At 36.0% G+C, this 20549-nt stretch overlaps 2 protein-coding genes across 5 annotated transcripts in view; both read left to right on the top strand.

Moving 5' to 3' along the window:
• The window catches only part of LOC136037695 (uncharacterized), a gene marked incomplete in the record, with an annotated part of 547833 nt that overhangs the window by 296766 nt on the left and 230518 nt on the right, over nucleotides 1-20549 (top strand).
• LOC136037687 (kinesin-associated protein 3-like) overlaps nucleotides 1-20549 on the top strand; it is a 107928-nt gene that overhangs the window by 9936 nt on the left and 77443 nt on the right. For all 4 annotated transcript variants that reach the window (XM_065720440.1, XM_065720439.1, XM_065720441.1 and 1 more), the window contains exons 2-3: nucleotides 13334-13430; nucleotides 17775-17940. In XM_065720440.1, the coding sequence (XP_065576512.1) occupies nucleotides 13334-13430; nucleotides 17775-17940 (263 nt within the window). The remainder of the gene's footprint in view (nucleotides 1-13333; nucleotides 13431-17774; nucleotides 17941-20549) is intronic.

Below are 20549 nucleotides of genomic sequence, written 5' to 3'. Positions count from 1 at the left end.
TAAGACTAAAACACATCCATTTGCTACAAGAATAGAGACTTAATTTGAAAATTTGCCATTTGCAGAACTACAACCCATAACCATATGTATTATTGACACAGAGCTATTCTGTTCAGTTCAGTTTATTTGTAGCCGATATCAAACAAAAGGAAAGTGAATAACCCCAACGATGGAGTAAAAAAAAACTCGAGATGACATTAAAATATTATAAACAAGAAGCGATTGAATAAATAATATTAACACAAAACGATAATGACAAACATTGAAATAAATACACATCAACAATAAGCAATTTGCAAATTGCACTGACATTGATGGATACAACATTGACACTGAAAAACAGAAATCAAGAAGCCAGAATAATCACTCATCAAATAGCTACTTCTGGTCCAAGTGAGAAAACTAAGCAGAAATTAGACAAAAGTGAAACTTCAAAGAAGAAATTTACAGAGATTCAGTAAAAAAAGAACTGACTTTAAATGCACGCTTCAGATAATGTGTATCTGGTCCGGTTTTTTTTTTTTTTTTTTTTTTTTTTTTTTTTTTTTTTTTTTTTTTTTTTTTTTTTTTTTGTTAAAGAACAGTATTACACTTAATCACAAAAATTCAGTTGTTTTCAACAAACAAATTTCCAACCGAACTATGTCTGGTCAGACCCATCAACATTAAATGTAGGTCGATTTTATTCTTTTCTTCCAGAGTGGTTGGACAAAGGGGAAGATTACTTGTGAGCACTGTTCTTCGAAACTCGGTGCTTTTGATTTTGTAAGCAAACAAAGATGCAGTTATGATTCAACATTTGGGTTGCCTTCTGTCCGTGTTGTGAAGTCAAAAATAGACATAATTTCTGTGTGAAACTGAGAAATTATAGTTTTATGTGTTTGTCGTGTTTTAATACAAATTTATGTTGTATTTTGGTATGTTTCCTATGCTTTGAAGATTTTACGTTATTAGAGGTCTTCACTCCGTTATAACTACGTGATTTGTGTAGTAATGATCATAGAGAATCGAAATTGCTTATCACAAAATTAAAGAAATATGTATATATATATATATATATATATATATATATATATATATATATATATATATATATATATATTGCTATGCAATATGCAATTTTTTTTGTGTCTTGAAAGCAAAGAGATTCAAAAATGTGCTCACTTTAGTACACCAAGTTTATCTGTCCACTAAAATTGAAAGTACATTTGAAAAGACTAAACCGTTTTTGTTCAGAAAGTCAAAAAATATAACTTGGGAGCGAGACTTTAAGGCTTGTGTTCCATAGTCAGCGCAAGATTCTGTATCGTGCACCCACCCATACCGGAAGGTAAAAAATGCTGAGGACGGATCTTAGGGGAGTCGACCATGCTGAAAACAAATATCGTAGGGCACATGTTCGCCGTTGGGGTGTTTCTGAGATATAGGCCAAAAACGCCAAATTTAGCCTATAACTAAGTTTGACGATTCAGGATTTTCTTGCGACTTATTGGGATAAGGAATCTTGCGTAATGTTATATCAATCGAAAGAAGAGATCTAGATCTACAAGAATATGATTTTTAAATTGAAAAAAAAACACAATTTTTTCTCTATTTACTGCAGTTTCAAAATAAGTGCTGTAAAATTCAACAAATATCTCAAAGAAAAGCTAAAAACTCGAAATTTCTTCAAGGTAACAAATTTTTTTTCATATTCGAAAAGAAAGTGCATTCCATTCCGTACAATTTGAGCTAAAAACATATAAACTATTTTTATTTTAAAAGGTCTGCGATTTTTTTTTGTAGTGTCACTGAAATGATCACTAGCCGTATCGTGAAAAGGGACATAGGCTAATATTTTTTTTTCTTCAGGGGGTAGGAATATTTCAAACTTCCTAACTGTTCAAAATTTTTAACTTCTATTTAAAAATTAAAATAGGTTTAAAAAAATGTTGACTAGTTTTTTTTTTCTTTTTCTTTTTTTTTTTTTTTTTTTTTTAGAATGGAGGAATATGTTTTCTGGTGTACTAAGGCGTCTGTAATTACCTTTTTGGGACCTGATTTGCCAGTAATACGACTGAGCTATTTACTACATAAAAGAATTCTGCTTCACAGATGGATTCAGTCGGCACATTGGAGTTGTCTTACTCGGCCTGTCCATAAAATTGGGTAATAGTAACTGATTAGGGACCTGTTGTAATTAAAAGTAATAGGTATTAAATAAAATTTTCTCAAATATTTCTCATTTTCTTCTTCCCAGAATTCAGATGGGGCAAGGTCAGACTCCCTGCATGCCCTCCTCGTTCCGCGGCAGGAGCATAAGCTGCTGCATCCTTTCATTTTTGAGCAGCTACAGTCTTTCCTACATCTTCCACTTTTGCATCAGCAGTAAGATTCCAGGCTTGATGCTTCTTTACAGTTTGAGACGACCGCATCTACTCCCCCTTCCGCCATCTTCCATCCAAGGAGAAGTGGGTCTGGAATGCTCGGCCGAGCCTGTACTGACGACAAGATTATCCATGTAGCGAATATGGCTCTTCGTATGCATGGCTCGAAGGTGTTGTCAGAAGGTGGAAATCTTTTCACATCTTGTTTCTGGCACCGATTGTAAGCCCTTACACTGGCCAGTGAATTGAATCTGGCCTGTTTACTGTATTGTTTACAATGACCAGGAATTTTGATAGGTCGTAATATTCTCTAAACGCGTCGACTGAAAGCTTCCCGTCTGCATCCTTGATCTGCTCCGTCACAGACACCATTTTTGAGGCATAAGTTGCACACAACGCGGTGTTTAAGAAAGAAGCTTTCCCGACGCCGAAGAAAAAATTCGTTGTGTCACAACCTGACAGAAAGTGCACGAACAGTAACATAATCTGCTCCTCTTTGGACAAGTGGACTCCATCCGCCGGCTTGTGTACTGGGATAATATAAGTCGGGAACTTCAAGAAAAGTTCGTTCAGTCCTTCAGCTTGAAGCTCTTCAAAAAAATGAACACGGGCTACTGCCACGTCTGTGTCGTTGGCATGCACAACGATGCTACGATGCCACAAGCGTAACGGCTAGCGTACTTGATATGTGTCATAAGGCGTTGGTCAGCCTCTTCGGGGCTGGAGGTCAAGCATTCCTCGTAGTAACAGTGTTCTGGTAAAGTTGGACAGCAGCCACGCTTGACCAGAAACACTTTGAATCTCTTCTTGAACCCACCTGAGAGAAAAATGTTGAGTGCGTTCAGAAGCTGATCACTCATCTGCTCCCAGGTTTCATACAAAATTTCGAGGAGCCGGCTTTTAGACGCTGAGCTTGCAAGTACGGCATCCCATTCTTCAATTGTGCTAAGAGCGGAAATCTGGAGGTTTTTCCTTTTCCCTTGTTGGAGTCAGCATGCTGATTTCAAGGAGATCAACTCTCCGGTGTCCGTGAGCTTCCCAAACAGCCCGTCGTTCCGATGTACGACAATGTGGACTTCAGGAATACCCACTGGAAGATAATTCAGCAATGATAGAAGCAATCTTTCCGTGAAGGATTTGATTGTTTTAAACCTGGCAGGCCGATATGACCATATCTTGGACATTAGGTCAATGATGTGTACTGTAGCTGATGTTGTTTCTTTGGATTTCACAGTGGCCGGCCAAGATGAAAGTTCTCCTTTTTTTTCTTAGCCAGTTCAACAGCACAGCTTTGTTCCCCGCCCTCATTTTTCAGCCAGAGGATGTCTTGGTTGATTGTTGTGGAAGATGTTCAAAATGAATGGAGGGAAAAGAAGAATCTCTTTTGTGAGGATCTTTGCAACGGCTTTCTCCTTTTCCTCGCCGTAGCTCAACTGAGCAGTAATGATTCTCTTCAAGGTTGTTACTTCAGAGCTCAGGAGATCGGTTTTAGGGACACCATTCACTCTTCTTTTTCATCAGCAAATCAGTATTTGCGTCAGAACCACATGTTGAATCAACCTGAAGTAACTGTTTTTTTTGTTTTTTTTTTATCTTGGCCTACCTGACTCACTTTTCTTTTTCATCTTCTGCTTATCAATTTCTTCTGCTTAGCTTATCAATCAACTCCCCGCTAGGTAGCAGGCTACTAAACAAAATTCATATTATCGGGTACACTCGCTAAAAAAGTTGCAGACCCCCCAGATATAATAGTTTAAACTTTTTATCTTAGCTCAATGTGTTCGGAATAAAACGGGCTTTCTTTTTTTACATAAAAAAAAATACTTTATCCTTGAAAAAGTTTCGAGTTTTTAGCTTCTCTGTTAGAAATTTGTTGACAAAAATCTGACTTTTTTTAAAAACTGCAGTAAAAAGTGTACTATTTTTATTTATTTTTACAAACAAAAATCATATTCGTGTAGCCCCAAGTCTCTTCTTTCTATTGATGTAAGGGTACACTGGATTCGACCAATCTTATCTGTAAAAAAAATTAGAATCATCGAATTCCATTATAGGCCAAATTTGGTGTTTTTGGCCTATATCTCTGTAACGCCCCAACGGCGAACATGCGCCCTACGATATTCGTTTTAAGCATGGTCGACTACCATGGGATCCACCTTTAATATTTTTGTACCAGCCGGCATGGGTACTAATCGAAATAAGCGAGATACAGAATCTGGCGCTCTGACTACCATGTAAAACAAGCAATTTTGTGACGAGCCTACAGGTCTAACTCGCACGGAAGGACAATATACTTATTTCATTGCCTTCATGGTTTTCGATCTATTCATTTACAGTGGCATAATTATGGTATTACTTCGATTTTTTCTTCGTGAATGATGTAAACTGAAGGAAAAATCGGAAATTTTTCATATTTCGTTTATTTTTCACGGCCTTTTAAGGTATTTTTTACCATTAATTATCATTAATGATAATTATTAATGAAATTAACAATAATTATGAAATTAGCAATCACTAATAGAATTCATGATTATTTTTGTTCCAAGATGATAGATAGCATAAATTTCTAAGCAATTTGGATTTCTGCCAGTGTAGAATGGACTGAAGCGTTATCACCCATTATGTATTAAAGACTCTTAGCGGCTAAAGTTGGTGTTGTGTCCTATTCAAAGCTGATCATTGATAATTGAGTTCTGGAATACACACTTTTTTTTTATCCTGCTTAGTCAGAATATGGCTTCAGAACTGCCTTTGTCTATTGAACTACAAGTAGGCTACTGCCTTACTTGTACCTGGATCTAGCCTCTCTGGGGAATGGGGAGGGATATTTGGAGGAGTCTTAATAAGGGGTAAATTAAAAGTATGAACTTTGATTATACTGTTCGGCTTCTATTTTTCAAATGGCTTCTTTTTTCCTGAGAAAACTTAAATCTTTCAGAACAACATCTGGGGATTCTCTCTAGTTGGTCAGTTTGACTATCACTCATTCTTCTAACCACCATTGTCTATCATGCTGCTGGTGTTGCCATAGTTATACCGTGATCCGACTCTTTGGGGGCGGGATGTTCCTGGAGTTTAGAGAAGGGAATAATCTCTTAGACTAAGCCGCCTTTCTATTTATAATTAGAATGAAACGAAAAGGTAAAAGGTAAAAAATAATTAATGCTCTGAGAATTAAAAACAAAATTTTTATATTATCTAATAGTGATATCCGAATATGTCGGCTTAACATCTGAAATCAATGGGGAAAAAACAACTAAAATGAGCAGTTATGATACTAGAAAATAACATAAATAGATGAAAAAAACAAACGCTGTAGAAAAAAAAACGAATGAAATTCACATGTTGTTAAGAAAATTTGTTATTCCTGACCAAAATCCTAACTACAAATGTCTCAAGTTTGTCAGATGTTCCTCTATTTTTCACTTGTATATTTTAAGCTTTTTAGTTTGTTTTTTTTTATTCTAGTTGTGCTAACCGTATAATCTAGTCCCTTTTTTCTGTTGCTAAAGACTCGAGATGTGAATCTGAAATACCCAAACCTTTTAGTATGTATGTATATATATATATATATATTTTAACTTTACCGGCCTTGATTAACAGTTTTATCCTTGTTAAATTTGTATCTTATTTTAATCTTTAGAGGGGATGGATTGAATGCAAGAACCGTGCGTTTTTAGGCTTCGATTTTTCTGACATTAATTAAGTTTTTCAAACCAATTTTCATGGGGATTCTCTTCACACTTTCTCCTCTAAATTATTTAATTTAATTATTTAATAAATTTCTCCGGCTAAATTATTTGAGAGTGACTCACAGGCAAACTTTTAGCTCATCCCACCTTATTTGAAGCTTTAGTTTTGACCATTTCTAATGGAATCCCCCACTGTGTTAGATCATCTTTTTTAGCCTTGTCTCAAACTTATCTGGATCATCTTGATTCTTCATTTCCTACTTTTGGGATAGTTGGTTAAACTATTGAAGATTTTTGAACTCGGAAATGGCAAGCTTTTGCAGTTTCACTCAAGGTCTCAACTAAATTCTTTTTTTCGTAGTTCTGCTCCTAGTGACAATAGGGGTAAAACTATTCAAAAATTAGAATGTAAAAAAATCTTCCTGTATTTGTCTGTCCCGCTGTAGACACAAATGTTTACTCTAATAAACAAACAAATAAGTATGGTTGTGCATAAAATCCTTTTTGAGAAAAATATCATTTGCGAGTTTTCACTACAGTGGTAACGATATACTATTAGTAGTATTGTGTCGTGTTCTTTAACATGATTTAAAAAGTGTTTCTACTAACTATGTTATTAGGTGAACATCTCTCCGACAAACTCTGGGCAATCGGTTGTTCTTTCGCTTTGCAATTTAGCGTGTTAGCTTGCACGTTCTAATAGAGCTGAATTTCCTCGTTTCTTATTTATGGAAGACGTCGCGATAAAACGCTTGAATATTTAAAACGGAAAACTCAAAAAGGGTGCGAAAGTCATATTTTATTTTTCAGATTACCTTATTGCTGAATTGGTCATAAAGAACCCCATATGCAAATCGATAAACACAATATTATAAAACTTAATGGCCATTGAAGCTGGATCTGTAGACGATTGCTGATTCGTTGACGAATACGAAGAAGCACGTTTAATCAATAGAAATATCGTTGACAGTGTAGGGTTTCTAAAGTGCGGTTCGGCAGCTTTAAAATGGGTGACCTTATAGGATATGATTGCTGGTGATCTTATATGACATGTTTGATTTTCAAATTTCTAGCCTGTTCGTAAAAGCCCCAAGAATTCAAGTTTGTTCGCTCGTTTTCTCAAACTACTTAATTATAAAACAAGAAGAAGCATTTTATCTATAAAAAATATAGCAAGTTCAGGTGTGTCAGGGCCTTAGCATAGGCCCCTAAAAGAGGGTTCCTTAATACCAAGGAACCGTCTTCCCTTGTTAGGTTGCATGTTGTACTATGATATTCAGAACAACTCAATGTCTTTAATGACGAATTCAAATTCGATTGAATTTGATTGCTGAAAAATTCGCTCCTTAAAAATTTGCTTGTGAACTTACAGTTGTTTTGAACTCCCTAGCTCTTTAGGTTTGATAAGCATCTATGGGGATCAATGAAAAATATGAGGGAGGAGATTCAGACTTGCAAAATTTCTTTGGCAATCAAAATTTTTTTCTTCTACAAATTGTCGGATTTTCTCCTGAATACTATGTTGTATTTCACTTCTGAGGAAGGGGAAAATGGTTCTTTCCCCTTTGGGCGCAATTGTATGTCCTCACCTTAGACCTTAGATCCTCCTGTACCTCCAGAGCCATCTTCAAGGAGTCTCCTTTCCTCGTGATATCCTGCTGCCACCAGTATTTCTTTCCACTAGAGTTGCAGGGACTTTTTAAGAGACATAAAATCTGACTGGTATGTGTGGCGTAAGGCACTCTTCGGACGACCCCTATTTCGAGATCCTGCAGGTTTTTATTGGTATTTTGCCTTGGGAGTTCGAAGGACCCCTGTTCTCAAGACATGGCGCAGATGTTGGCATTAGCTTGTGATATCTCTATAAGAGTTACTTTTTGGATATCTATATTTGTCGCTACTGATCCACGTTGGGAAAATCAGTAGCGACAATTGTATTTATTATTATTGGTGGTGGTTTTATTTGTTTTTAGTTTTCTTTTTATCGTGTTCTGAGGACGCCTGGTTTAGATACAGTCGGAATATCCGCGTTATTTTAGTCTTTCATCTCTTTTCTCTCTACTGGCCGCAGTCTCGTTTGAAGTTTTGTTGTTGTTGTGTTTTATCTCTCTTTGCTGTTTGTTGTCATGTCTGGCCAGTTCGGCTTAAGAACTTTCAAGGCGACATAGCTTTTGTTTTTCTCCATCCAGGCTGATACCTTGATCGGTTGTATTTCAGCAACCCAGCAACGCTTACATAACCCGGTGTTGCTTAACTCCTGAGATACTCTTAGTGTCGTTTTTGGTATGTGTGGACGCAAGCCTCAGTATACATAGTAGGAATTAATTCGGTGATCTTTGATGGGATACCATAATAGGAAAATTTCTTCCACAGGATTTCTTTACAGAAAGAGTCAAATGTTTCTTTAAAAATCAATAAATACTATCTAAAGTTAAGACCGCCATTTGCAGGGTCCTTCAGTGAATACACAGAGGAGGAATATAAGACCTCTGTAGGAGTTGTTAAGTTTGAAGCCATGTCACTCATCTCTGAGTTTATGATCCAGAATTCATGGGATACGATTGTACCTTGTCTATATCAACTTGCATTTAAATAAATATGTCAAAAAGCACTATTATATCTGAATCGATGCGTTGTACGTACATCCATTGATAAAATATATGTTATCACCGTTATTCAGCTGTTTAATTTTCATGATGGGTGGAAATATAGAATTATTCCGTCTATGCTAGAGTTTATACAAGAACGCAGATTACATTCTAATAGTTTCCCTGGATACTATGTGATGTGCTTATCGTAGTTCTACTATAGGATCTACTAGTTTTTATGGACACTGAAGAAAAATTGAAGAATCGGTACATATCAAAAGTTGTTTAAGTTTTGTGCAATACAATAGGCATTGATGTGACAACTACGATCGTGGTGGAATTGTAGATTTGAGAGTTCCAGCCTTTTCAATCTCTCACTGCATACTAAGTGTCTAATATAGGGAATCATCTTTTTGCCCCATGCTGAAACCGCTCCATAAATGATTTCTAATGTCCACAGTGGTTTGCATAAAAGAATAAATAATTCCTGGTTGAAATAGCCGGAGGACCCAAACCGTCCACTCCTACCATAACGATTCCAACAGTGGCTAAATTTAGTTTAATTAAGAACTTGTCGACAGGTCATCAATCATGAAGGGATGGAGCATAAAAACAAGTTTACGCTAGTACAGTGACGACAGTAATAAATTGTAACCTAATAGGATGCAAGGAGAAAAATCAGCAAATGATATATAAGTTTAACTAAAAATTTGAAACCAGGGGTAACCTGCAATTTGCTTTTTTTCCAACAGCTTCGAAAGTACAATTTATTGGTATTTTACTACATTAAATAAAAAAAATAGTTTTTCAACTGAAATTAAAGATCAACATTCAAACTTAAAACAATCAGAAAATATTACGTATATGAGAGGTGTTGCTCCCTCCTCGCTACCTCGCTGTTCACACTAAAGTTTTAAAGCACTTTAAAAAAAAGCTTCTTATTGTTCTAATTGAAAGACCATTGTGTTTCAGGAGTCATTCTTCAACGAGTGGCACAAATAGTTAAACTTTAGCGTAAAGAACGAGGTACTGAGGAGAAATAACCCCCCTCATATGCATAGTAATTTCTGTTTGTTTCAAGTTTGAATGTTGTTCCTTACTTTCAGTTGAAAAAAACTTACTTTTTTTCAATTTCTGATTGTTTTTCAGTGTACAAAAATTTCAGTGTAAAATATCCCCTGAAAAGTCCATCCTTTAGAAACTTCCCTTCCCTTAGAAAATTCTCTCCGTGCGTAATTCCCGCAGGAATCCCCCAAAACCGAAAAATGTATACATACTTCCCAATGAGAAATGCTATACGTAAAAAATGGGTGAATTTCACAATTTAAACCTTTCCCCAGATGCTGTTGGGGTTCATGTTATATCCAAAGGCATAGTTATTAACCTTTCAACTATGCTGAACAAAACAACTTTCTCAAAATTTTGACAGGACGACTGGAAAAAAAGAGGCGTGGAAAGGAGGGGGGGGGGTCACTCTTTTTGGTCACTTAGAACTTTTAATATCCGTTTGAATAAGCCTATTCCTGATATTCAATGATGGGATGGTCGGCCCCCAGCCCCCCATTGTACTTTCTGGCTGAAGGGCCATGAAATGGAGATCAGCACCGCCGGCTTGGACCTTAAGGGTCTAGTGCCATCTTACTTACTTACTTTCCCGATATTTTAGGACAATTGGTTCGATATATCACTCCCAAAAAAAGAGAAAAAAATGTATCCGTGATCTTCTGGAAAAAAATACAAAATTCCACATTTTCGCCGATGGGAGCTTGAAACTTCGGCGGTAGAGTTCTCTGATATACTAAATCTGATGCTGTGGTTTCATTAAGTTTCTTGACTTTTAGGCGGTGTTTCTCCCCCTTTTCGAAAATCAAGCAAATTTTTTCAGGCTCGTAGCCTTTGATTTGAAACTTAATGAATCTTATATTTGGAACCAACATAATAAGCCGATTCTTTTGATATATCTAATGATATCAAAATTCCTTTTTTAGAGTTTCGGTTACTATTAAGCCGCCTTGCTCCTTATTTACTGTTCTTTTCCACGAACTGGTTTATATTTGCTAATCAATCTTGAGTTGCGTGTCCATGATAGTATTTTTATTGGGAGAAACGAAAGAAGATGGGACGGATTTTGCTTTATCAGTTTCACTAAAAATTGTGGAGAAAGGCATATCATACAGAATGTGAGGCACCGAGACAGCGCTATAGACTAGCGAGGGAAATCGGTTGAAACGAAGTTTCTTGGTCACAATTGAAGCATAGGAGTCAGATATTTGGCAAGAAATATGAGCGATCAAAACTGTGACTGTGGTGAATAGAGGTGCCAATAGGGGGAACTAGTTATGAGATACGGTGAGCGGCCTTAATAAAGGAAGTACCGAGGGTATACCTTGTAAGTAGTGATCGTTGTGACAATTAGAAAGAATAATTTCCGATTTTCTCAATTGCATTCTAAACCGGGATTACAATATTCATCACATAAGAGAGAAAACGTTTCTGAAATATGCTTGAGTAGTCCGGCTTAAGTTGAGGAAATCGTCAGCATATGAGACAAGTGATATGTTGATCCTGTGAAAGGTTCAAGATGAAAGGCATTATTTGCTAAGCGTCTTAAACATAATTGTCAGACAGGATAGGAAAAGTGACAGGCTTCTTGCTAGCTTCCTTATGACTATAAACATGCTGGTTATAATTGACAGGAAGACTGTAGCTGGTATTAAACATCTTGATACGAATATTGGAACTGGGATACATAATCCTTAATGGGAAAATGAGTTCAGGATTGACTCCCCCTTTTTAGCTTTGAGTAACATAGTTGCATGAATAAATGAATCATAAGTACCAATGAGAATCAGAAACATTGTCAGGAATCAAGGTAATTGCAGCTGCATACAAAACGTCTATGTACCTCATATCACGCAATGATAATCCTACCGATGAAACTGCTGCCGTTACTCCTAGTATAGCAGCTCATACCACTTGGGAAAAGTACTTACTTTTCGTATTTTTGAATATAGGACTTTGTAACCACTATATTGATGTTTTCGGCCACGTTTACTTACGGCATAATTTTCACCATTGTCACACCCTCTTTGGGAATTAAAATGAGAATAGTTTTGGGCATCAAGTCATGGCTAATTGTAGAAAAAGCCAAGACAGATAGTCCAATTAAGTGATAAGCAAACTTGGCAATAATTCCCCCATTATTAGGATTGTATAAAAAGGAGGTTAGTTGATTTGTTAATAGATATGTCTATCTATTATCCGTCCATGCATCATTCCTAGGGCAGTAGAACCAAGGTAGACAGTCATAGAGCTAATATAGTGATAGAAGCTATAGTTTTCGGGGCTTATGCGAATTTTGTAATGCTAAGAAGGTTTTACAGGCAAATCAAAGATCAATTATTTTGTAGCTTTAAATGAAATGAATGTTTTGCTCCATATAATGCAACAAAATTTCGTTTTTTTTTAGTATTTTTGCTAAAAAGGAGCAGTCTTGACTTGCATTTCGTTACCACGAATAGGATTATCCTGAGCACTCTTATATCTTTGGCGTTACCACTTCCTCAATCCTAGCTGTTCACATTTAAGTTTAATTTTCGTGCAACAAGTTGTTGCCAACAGTACTTCAAGAATCAAAATCATCACTGAAATGCCCTTAGGGTGGGGCTTAAGTGTCGAAAATGAATTTCATGGTTGGGTCTACAGGAATCAGATATTAGCTCATTCTTTCCCAAAGTCACTGTGGCTTGGAATAATTTCGTTTTACGTTTTCTTAGATCTCTTGTTCGATTCTAATTTCAGTGAGATATATTCCTATTTTTCTAAGCAGAGTTTGACGGTAAAGGGGGTTCAGGGGGTTACGGGCTCATTTTTACCAGCATCGTTCAGAATTTTTCCATAATTCCATTTTTAACTGTGTGCCACGTGTCGTCACTTTCTGCTGAAGTATGTCTTTGAAGAATAAGTCAATTCCATAATTTTGTTTTAACTCTATTTTTTTCAAAACAAAGAGTAAAAATCTCTAGTAAAATGACTATCTCAAAATTTTAATTTGATGCGATTGGGTGGCCCAGGGGGCAAGAGGGTACATATTGGAAGATGATTTATATGGTAAACTTACTGCAAACCCTCTTACCCCGTTGATACTGTATTGTAGTTCTCATTCTTGAAGTACCGATTAAAAAAGTTTAACTTTAGATCAAAGAAGGGAGAAGGGTGGCATTCCTTGACCTCTACATGATACCCTCTGCTGTTTTAAGTTTAAGTGTTTCTTGGTTAAGTCATGTTGTTAGAAACAACAAGTAAAAAAAAAGGTTTATGGAAATTAATGACGAAATGAACTGAGCTTGAAAGCATTTCTCCATTGGAAATCTGTGGGTAAACTAGAAAAAAGAAAAATAATTGACGAAAAGACCCTTATCGTGGTGATCTTTATGTTCTATTTTACCACTTACTCATTCTTTTGTTGGGTAGCTTTCCTTATTTTTCTTCTTTATATTAATACTGATCCTTAGACTTAGTATACTAGTCTTTATAGCGTGCTATCATGATACTGGAATCGATTTTATTTATTCACGTCGACTTTGGGAAAATAAAAAGTTAAGAAGTTTGCGTGTCTTCTAAGATATTTGGAATTAATGCTCATGCAAAGTCGTGTTGGTTGTTGTAACTTCCTTTTCCTTTATAGGAAGTTTGAAGTGCAGAAAATCTGCGCCAACAATGATGACGAATCAGTTATTGTGTATTTCATTGAAGTGGCTAGTCCGAAAGGAGATAACGAAAAAGTGAGTATTTTGAATCGTTGTATTTTTCTAAATCAGTTAAAACTGACGGTTGTAACTGTAAACAGTGAGGCGGATATTCTGATTCAAGACTGGCCCAATGTACCCTGCACTCCATTTGGAAAAATAACTAGAGTCTAGTATTTACACACTCCCAGTCTCCCCGCACGCTATACCTTGATCTATTTGCCTGTTCTAAGCCCGACTGAGGTATCAGTTACTAGCGAGTCTCTATTGATGTGACTACTGAATAATGGACTTTATAAGAGTTTTGAATAAGTTTAAACCCTTTCGAAATCAAAGTTTAGGCTAGGCCACTGTTGAAGAATTCTGTTTTAGATTTGATTAATAATAAAGCTCAGATCATAGAAGGCGGATTGGGAGGTTTAGGAATTCCATCGTTTAATGATTTAAATTTAGGAAAAAATCTCTGTTTTAAATCTTTGTTTAATATATAGGAAAGATTTTTGCTTTATAACGTAAACCCAGCCTAGTGTGTCGAGCAAACTAAAATATTCTTCGCTATAAAGGTTGAGCAACTTGTGGACGAAAATATTTAATAACTTAATAAATTCCTACTTTTATTTCATATTTATTTTTTTACTTTTATAAGTTTCTATTGTTAATTCCACTCTAATTCACTATTCTATATAGCTACTTACGTTTTGATCAAGCTTTATTTTGTCATGCCCAACTAAGTCAAGGCATTTTTCGTCCAATTAAGTCAAGGTCTTTTTTGGTCAAGTCACTTTATATTCCAAGTTTGTTTATGGCCTAAGTACCGCCTTACCGTGCCTTTTGGTTTGGTTTAGTTGGATAATATTTTGACAGAAGCTGTTAGAGTAGGAATCCCTTCTAGTCGAATTCCATGAGAAAATAAGGACCAGACATGAACAGCTCCTTATGAAGGGACTTGATATGGGAGGATGTGGTCCTGATATGGTTTAGTTTGTAATTAATGAAAAAATTTGCAAAAGAAATTTTTCATTGAAAAGCAGAGAGCTACATTAAATCTAAGAGGAGCTAATGTGGGGAGCCCCCTCCCCCCAAATTTCCCCCTTGGAACTTCGGGTGTCTTTGGCGTCTTAATTTAGCCTATGTATCAGCATTTGTCAGCATACTGGACGATTTTGTCGGCACATTCTTTATTCCCTTTCCCCTCCCAAACTCAAAACCCTTGCTTCGCCGCTGTTCGGAAGGATAGGTACGTAGTTTATTATTCAAATAAATTGATTGCAAATCTTCATAATGTTTGGGGCTCTATAGGATTGAAGTTATTCTGCCCGTTATGTTGTTACAACCCTGGACGTAGACTAATGTTAATCGTACATCCTTCTAGACATGCCTTAAAAGTTTCAACGTAATTCCCTTATATGTTCCTGAGATATTGCTCCTAAACCAGTTTCACAACCTTGAATGCATATAGTGTTTTTATTTAGTTCAACTTCCCCTCAATATTCTCTGAATTTTTCAATTTAATTCCCTTAACGTTAGTAGTGGTAGTATTAATATTAGTAGTCGTGGTATGTACGTAATGTGTTTTGATCTAGTTAGGCACTCCCTTTGATATTTTCTGGAAGTTTCATCCTTTTAGAGACCCATGATCAAACATGCCCCCTTCCCGGTAAAAAAATTCTTTAAGTAAGAAATGGAAAAATTGCATAACTTACATTCCTTGCCCCAAGGAATGAGGGTGCTCAATTCATCTGTAGAAGCATAGTTGTTGGACCTTTCAACTATGCTGATCAAAATAGCTATCTCAAAATTCGGTCGGATGTCTTTGCGGTACGTTACTAAAATGGGGCATTGGAGTAGGGCTAGTTGCCATCCAGTCACTTTTGAATCTTAAAAAGGGCACTAGAATTTTCAATTTCCATTCGAATGAGCCCCCCCAAAGCTTTTATGACAACTCCTTCCATCCGAACTGGTTTGTAAAGAAGAAAATAATACATAGTGCCCAATTCGCTCCCTAGCATTCCCTATGATGTACTCACATTTCTGGTCAAAACATATAAGTGAAAATCTTTCTTTCAAACTATTTCTCTTATTTCTCATAACATCAATAAAAAAGAAAAAAAAATCACCACCATAAACAAGATTACTGAAAACAAAAAGAAATGATTATGGATTGACAGTTTATTACATACTCTGATATTCATTTCTGGAATCTAATAATTTTAGATTTATTAAAGGTAAAAAAGAGAAAATGTTAAGAATGAATTTTGTTATCAGCAAACCGCGGAATATGTTCTGATCTTTAGAAGAAAAATGCTACGTTATTCTTAATCTTCTTTGTGGTAGCTTCTGCCCGGTTTAAGCTTAACTTGGCTATTCATTGTAATTTCTATTCTGTTTGTAACCTCACGGTGCCAGTGTACGCGGCTCAGCCGCACCGGTGCCGCCACTGATGGTACTGGGCTATGGTATCGTGATTGAGCGGTCCCATGGGCTCTACGAGTTCATTCAACACTGAAATTATAACCAGTGTGGGTATTTGGACTTACTGTGGGGAGTGCCACACAATTTGGCAAAAGGTGCCACGACCTTTGTCACCACTAATAAGTATATCCTTGGAGGGGGACGGGTCTTTCGGTGGATACTAGATGACGATAACTCAATGCTCTTTTCCTAACCCTACCAGGGCTCGGGGAAATTAATATGTTACAGTCGTAGAAAATAACTCATTTTTATTACCATTGTCAACTCCAATATCAACTAGCTAAATTCTAAACGAAAACTAACTTAAAAACCATATACAAAGAAAAGAGGTAAGGTCACCTCTTTCATCATCACCTGATGCCGTGGGTCAATAAAATCAATGGGGACCTAAAATTGAACATGCTTTATGCATAATTTATATTTCAATGACATTTAGTTAGCCCGTGAAACGATAAAAATAGAGCTTGAATACAAGCCAATATCTTCCTCCTTGTGAAATTATTGCATTGAAAACAGGCTAGCCTCTACGAGATTGTAAGTTATAAATATAGTTATGTTGTAAGTAAATACATGCATTAGAGAAAAGGGATATTTATCAAACAATTCATGGTAACAAACTGTAGTAAGGAGCGATCCGGCTCAATAATAACCGAAACTCTAAAAAATGGAATTTTGATACCAATCGTTACATCAAAAGAATCGCATTTTTACGCTGATTGTAAATATAGAAGTTTCATCAAGTCGCTCTTTACGATAAAGTTTTTCAATTTAAGTAGGGTTGTGAGAAAGATTCAAACCTTAGCGTAAAGAGCAAGGCACTGAGGAGGGGGCAACCCCTTTCATAAACGGAATAATTTCTGTTCGTTTTAAGTTTTAATGTCCCTCCTTACTTGCAGTTAAAAAACTTATTTTTTTTTCATTTAATCTGATAATAAAGGGGCACGTGCCCCAACACATTTGTTAGCTGAAACGCACCGACGAATATTAATCAACTATACTCCACCACATACCCTGAAAGTTTCAACTCGATTCCCTAAACCTTTTCTAAAGTGTTGTAGATGCACCCTTTTGACAATCTTAGGTAAATATAGTGCATTTGATTTAGTTCAGCCTCCCTTCAAAATTTACTGAAATTTACGCTTTAACATCGTTAGCCTTAGTAGCAGTTGCAGTAGAAGTAGTAGTAATAGTATTAGTAGTAGCCTGCACATATTCCTTTTGGCCAATTGATCATGCTCCGTATCATTCCCTAAAAGCTCTAACTTAATACCCTAACCCATTCCTGATACATTCTTGATACGAAGGACCCTTTTGACAACCTGCATGCACAAAGTGTATTCTGATATAGCTGAGCAATCCGCTCAACATTCCCCGAAAACTTCACCTGGATGTTCTTAGTGAAATGTTCAAATATGCTCCCTTTCCCGATAACAAATGCTGTATGTAAACAATAGGTGAATTGCATAGCTTACAGGCCTTTCCCCAAGGGTTGTGTGGGGAGTGTGTTGTCATCTCCATAAGCTCCCGATCCCCACAACTTACCACAAAGGGCATAGTTATCAAATCTTTCAACTGTCCTGAACACTATGGTCATCTCAAAATTTTTATCAAATGTGTTTTCGGGAAAAAGGGACGTTTGGGGGGGGGGGCTCGCTGCCCTGTAATAACTTTTGACTCTTAAAAAGGGAACCAGAATTTTCAATTGACTGAGCAACCTATCCGTATTATTATGGATGACTCCTTTCATCCAAAGTGCCTTGGAGAAAAGAAAAAAAAATACATAAAGCCCACTCTGCTCTTTACTTAGGCAACACTATTGCGCTGCCTATAATATTTACTTAACGCGTCGTGTTTTTTATGTCTATATATTTTTGCTCAAATACAAAATTTATTATTGGTCTATCACAGGTGCATCAAAAGACTATTCATGTTGCGGGTATTAATTATTCAACAGATGTGGATGCATTGTCGGACGAAATAATTAGCAAATGTTCGGTCTTGAATCTACAGCATAAAGAAGATGTCATCGAATGCCTACGGCAGTTACAGACAACAAATAGAAGATATACTGAAAGTAAATTTATTTTTTTGTAATTTAAAAGTAAAAAGGTAAAGGATACGGCATTAGACTTTACAGTCTGTACCGGCGGTGCTGATATCCGTTTCTTGGCCCTTCAGCCAGGAAGTGCAATGGGGGGTTGGGTTTTTTTTGTAATTTGCTTTTAAGTGTTCTATTTTTTGTTTATTGCTCCCACCCAAGTGAATTTTTGAAGTGGATTTTGTTTCTTAAGAGCAAAATCCTTGTGTCGATAATTGTCGCTTATAAAATGATATTAGACGTTCTTTCAATAGGGTGTGAAAATGTTTTATTAAAAGACATTTTAAAAAGTTGGTTTTATACTTTCCATGATGCTTGTTGAATTTTATAAGGGCAAGAAAATGTTTAGTTTTTCTTGAAAACTTGTCAAAATCTCGTACTTCTTCGAGTGAGGAATGCCCCTGTGAGCATACGCAACATATGGTAGTGTCAACACATTGACCTTCAGCTTTCTTTTTAAAACTAGTAAACCAATATTTAAATTAATGAAAAACCAAAAGATCTTTTGGAGATCTAAAGAATCCTTTAGATCTGAGTCATCCCTGAATCCAAAAATTCTGGCCATTATTCAGTCCAGAGGGTTTTTCTCTTTTTTTTTCTAGATAACCTTTCTTACTTTGGTCTTGCAAAGCTTTTTTCTTTAACCTTATTAAATTATTTCTTAAAGTTTTCCATTGTTGTTTCTTTTCAGAATCTTATAATTTTAGTCGAAAGAATGTTAAGGTTTCATCTATTGGATAAATTAAAAAAAAGAACAAAAAATCTTTGCACTATAGTTTATTCTGCTTTTACTGAAATCTTACTGGAATGAATTTTTTTTTTGTATGAAGAACTTGTTAATCTAGTGGCTTTCACATGATATTACTATGTCTTCTCAAGTGAAATATTTTTTTTTTCCAAGGCTTATTTTTGAATTTGCCAAAAGACTTTATTTTCGTGTCTATTTCACTGATGTAGGTTTTCATAATTGTTTAGGCAAGGCACCTTGCTGGAAATATAGAGCTATCTCTCCCTCTTACACTCCCCCGCCCTCCCTTCTTACTCTTGTAAATCATTCCAAATTAATAAGCAAATAAAACAGTGAGCAAGATGCATTGTCTTTTTTTTCGAATTTAGATTCTAATATAATGTAAATTTAATTTTTTCATAATTTATTTCCCTTAAGACACATCTGTTTCCAACATTTTAATGTAATTTCATTAGAGGCAACACTCTAGCATTGCTAATAGTAAACATCCATGTGCCATCAATTCTTTTCCTGGCCATTTGATATGGAAGGTATGGTTTTAGTAACTTCGGAGGAGGCATATTCAATTTGAAGTTTCAAGAAATTTTTAGTACCCTTTTTAAGAGTTGGATGTGATTGAAGTGTATCCAACCTCTCGCGTGCCCTTTGTTGCTACCCAACCCTTCCCTTCTGTTACCCTCAAGACATCCAGTAAAATTTTGAAATATCTATTTTGTTCAAAATAGATAAAAGGTCCAATAATGTATTTCCTGGGATGATTTGACCCCACAGAGAAGGGCTGTAAGTATTGCGAACTGCCAATTAATTACAAGTAGACTTTACAATGGAAAAAGGTGGCATATTTGATATTAGATGTTCGATTGGCTCGAACATCCAAGTTACTTTGAAGATATCCTACTTTAAAGATAGTTCTCTGGTCCATCGGGAGAGTGGGAATGATGTTAGACGGCCAGGAAATCTACCTAATGATTTTGAAACTTGTTGCTGAAAGTCCTCGTAACAATAGGCAATTATACAAAATAAAAGTTTTGGGGGTACAGAGCTCCCAAGAAAAAATCATTAAAGTTCTTTTATCGACCCAAAACATATACCCTTGTCAGAAACTATTCGAAAACAGAACGACATTTGGAAAAAAATTAATATTTTGTTCTCTAATAGCAAAGGGCCAAAATAACTTTCTGTACAATTAGAAAATTAAGAGTGTGGTCCCCTGGACTAAGAGGACCTTAATGCGCACAATGAAATTTGTTTGTCTGATTAGCTTGTAACTTTAAAAGATTTGTTGCCTGGGCCAAGATGCCAGACATTTTGTTTTAAGGAACAAGGGTGCTAGGAATCATAAAATGGACTAAAAAACTTGTTGTTCCTGATCAGTGCAGTTGGATGCTCCTGGGCAGAGATGAAACTAATGTAAAATAATTTGGCGGCATAGCACCCAAAACAGCTAGAAACTATCTTTCTGATTTTCTCAAAACTGTTATCCTCAAACCCTTGGATCAAGTGGACTCCAAAGTACAAGAAGAGAATGAAGTAAGAGAAAAATATTGACAAAAATAGAAAAACAAATGTTTTCACTGAAAAGGGGCAAAATACTCTTTTCTCCAAATTACTTTGGACTTGCACTCGTAAGTTCCTGGACCAAGGAATCTTCATGAGCAAAATATAATTTGGGTTGGAAAACTGGGATAACAGTATTTTTTTTTACTGACTATGCACTGATATTTGAAAATCCTTAAATCAGGAGAAAAAATCGCGGACAAAATCGTAAAAATATTGGTTTGATTGAAAGTGGAGACCTAAAAAGGGGCCAATGTACTTTTTGCTTTTTGAAGCGTCA

This window comes from Artemia franciscana, chromosome 17 (assembly GCF_032884065.1).
Source record: "Artemia franciscana chromosome 17, ASM3288406v1, whole genome shotgun sequence".
In the NCBI taxonomy this organism is placed as follows: Eukaryota; Metazoa; Arthropoda; class Branchiopoda; order Anostraca; family Artemiidae; genus Artemia; species Artemia franciscana.
This window is presented reverse-complemented; position numbering and strand designations above follow the sequence as displayed.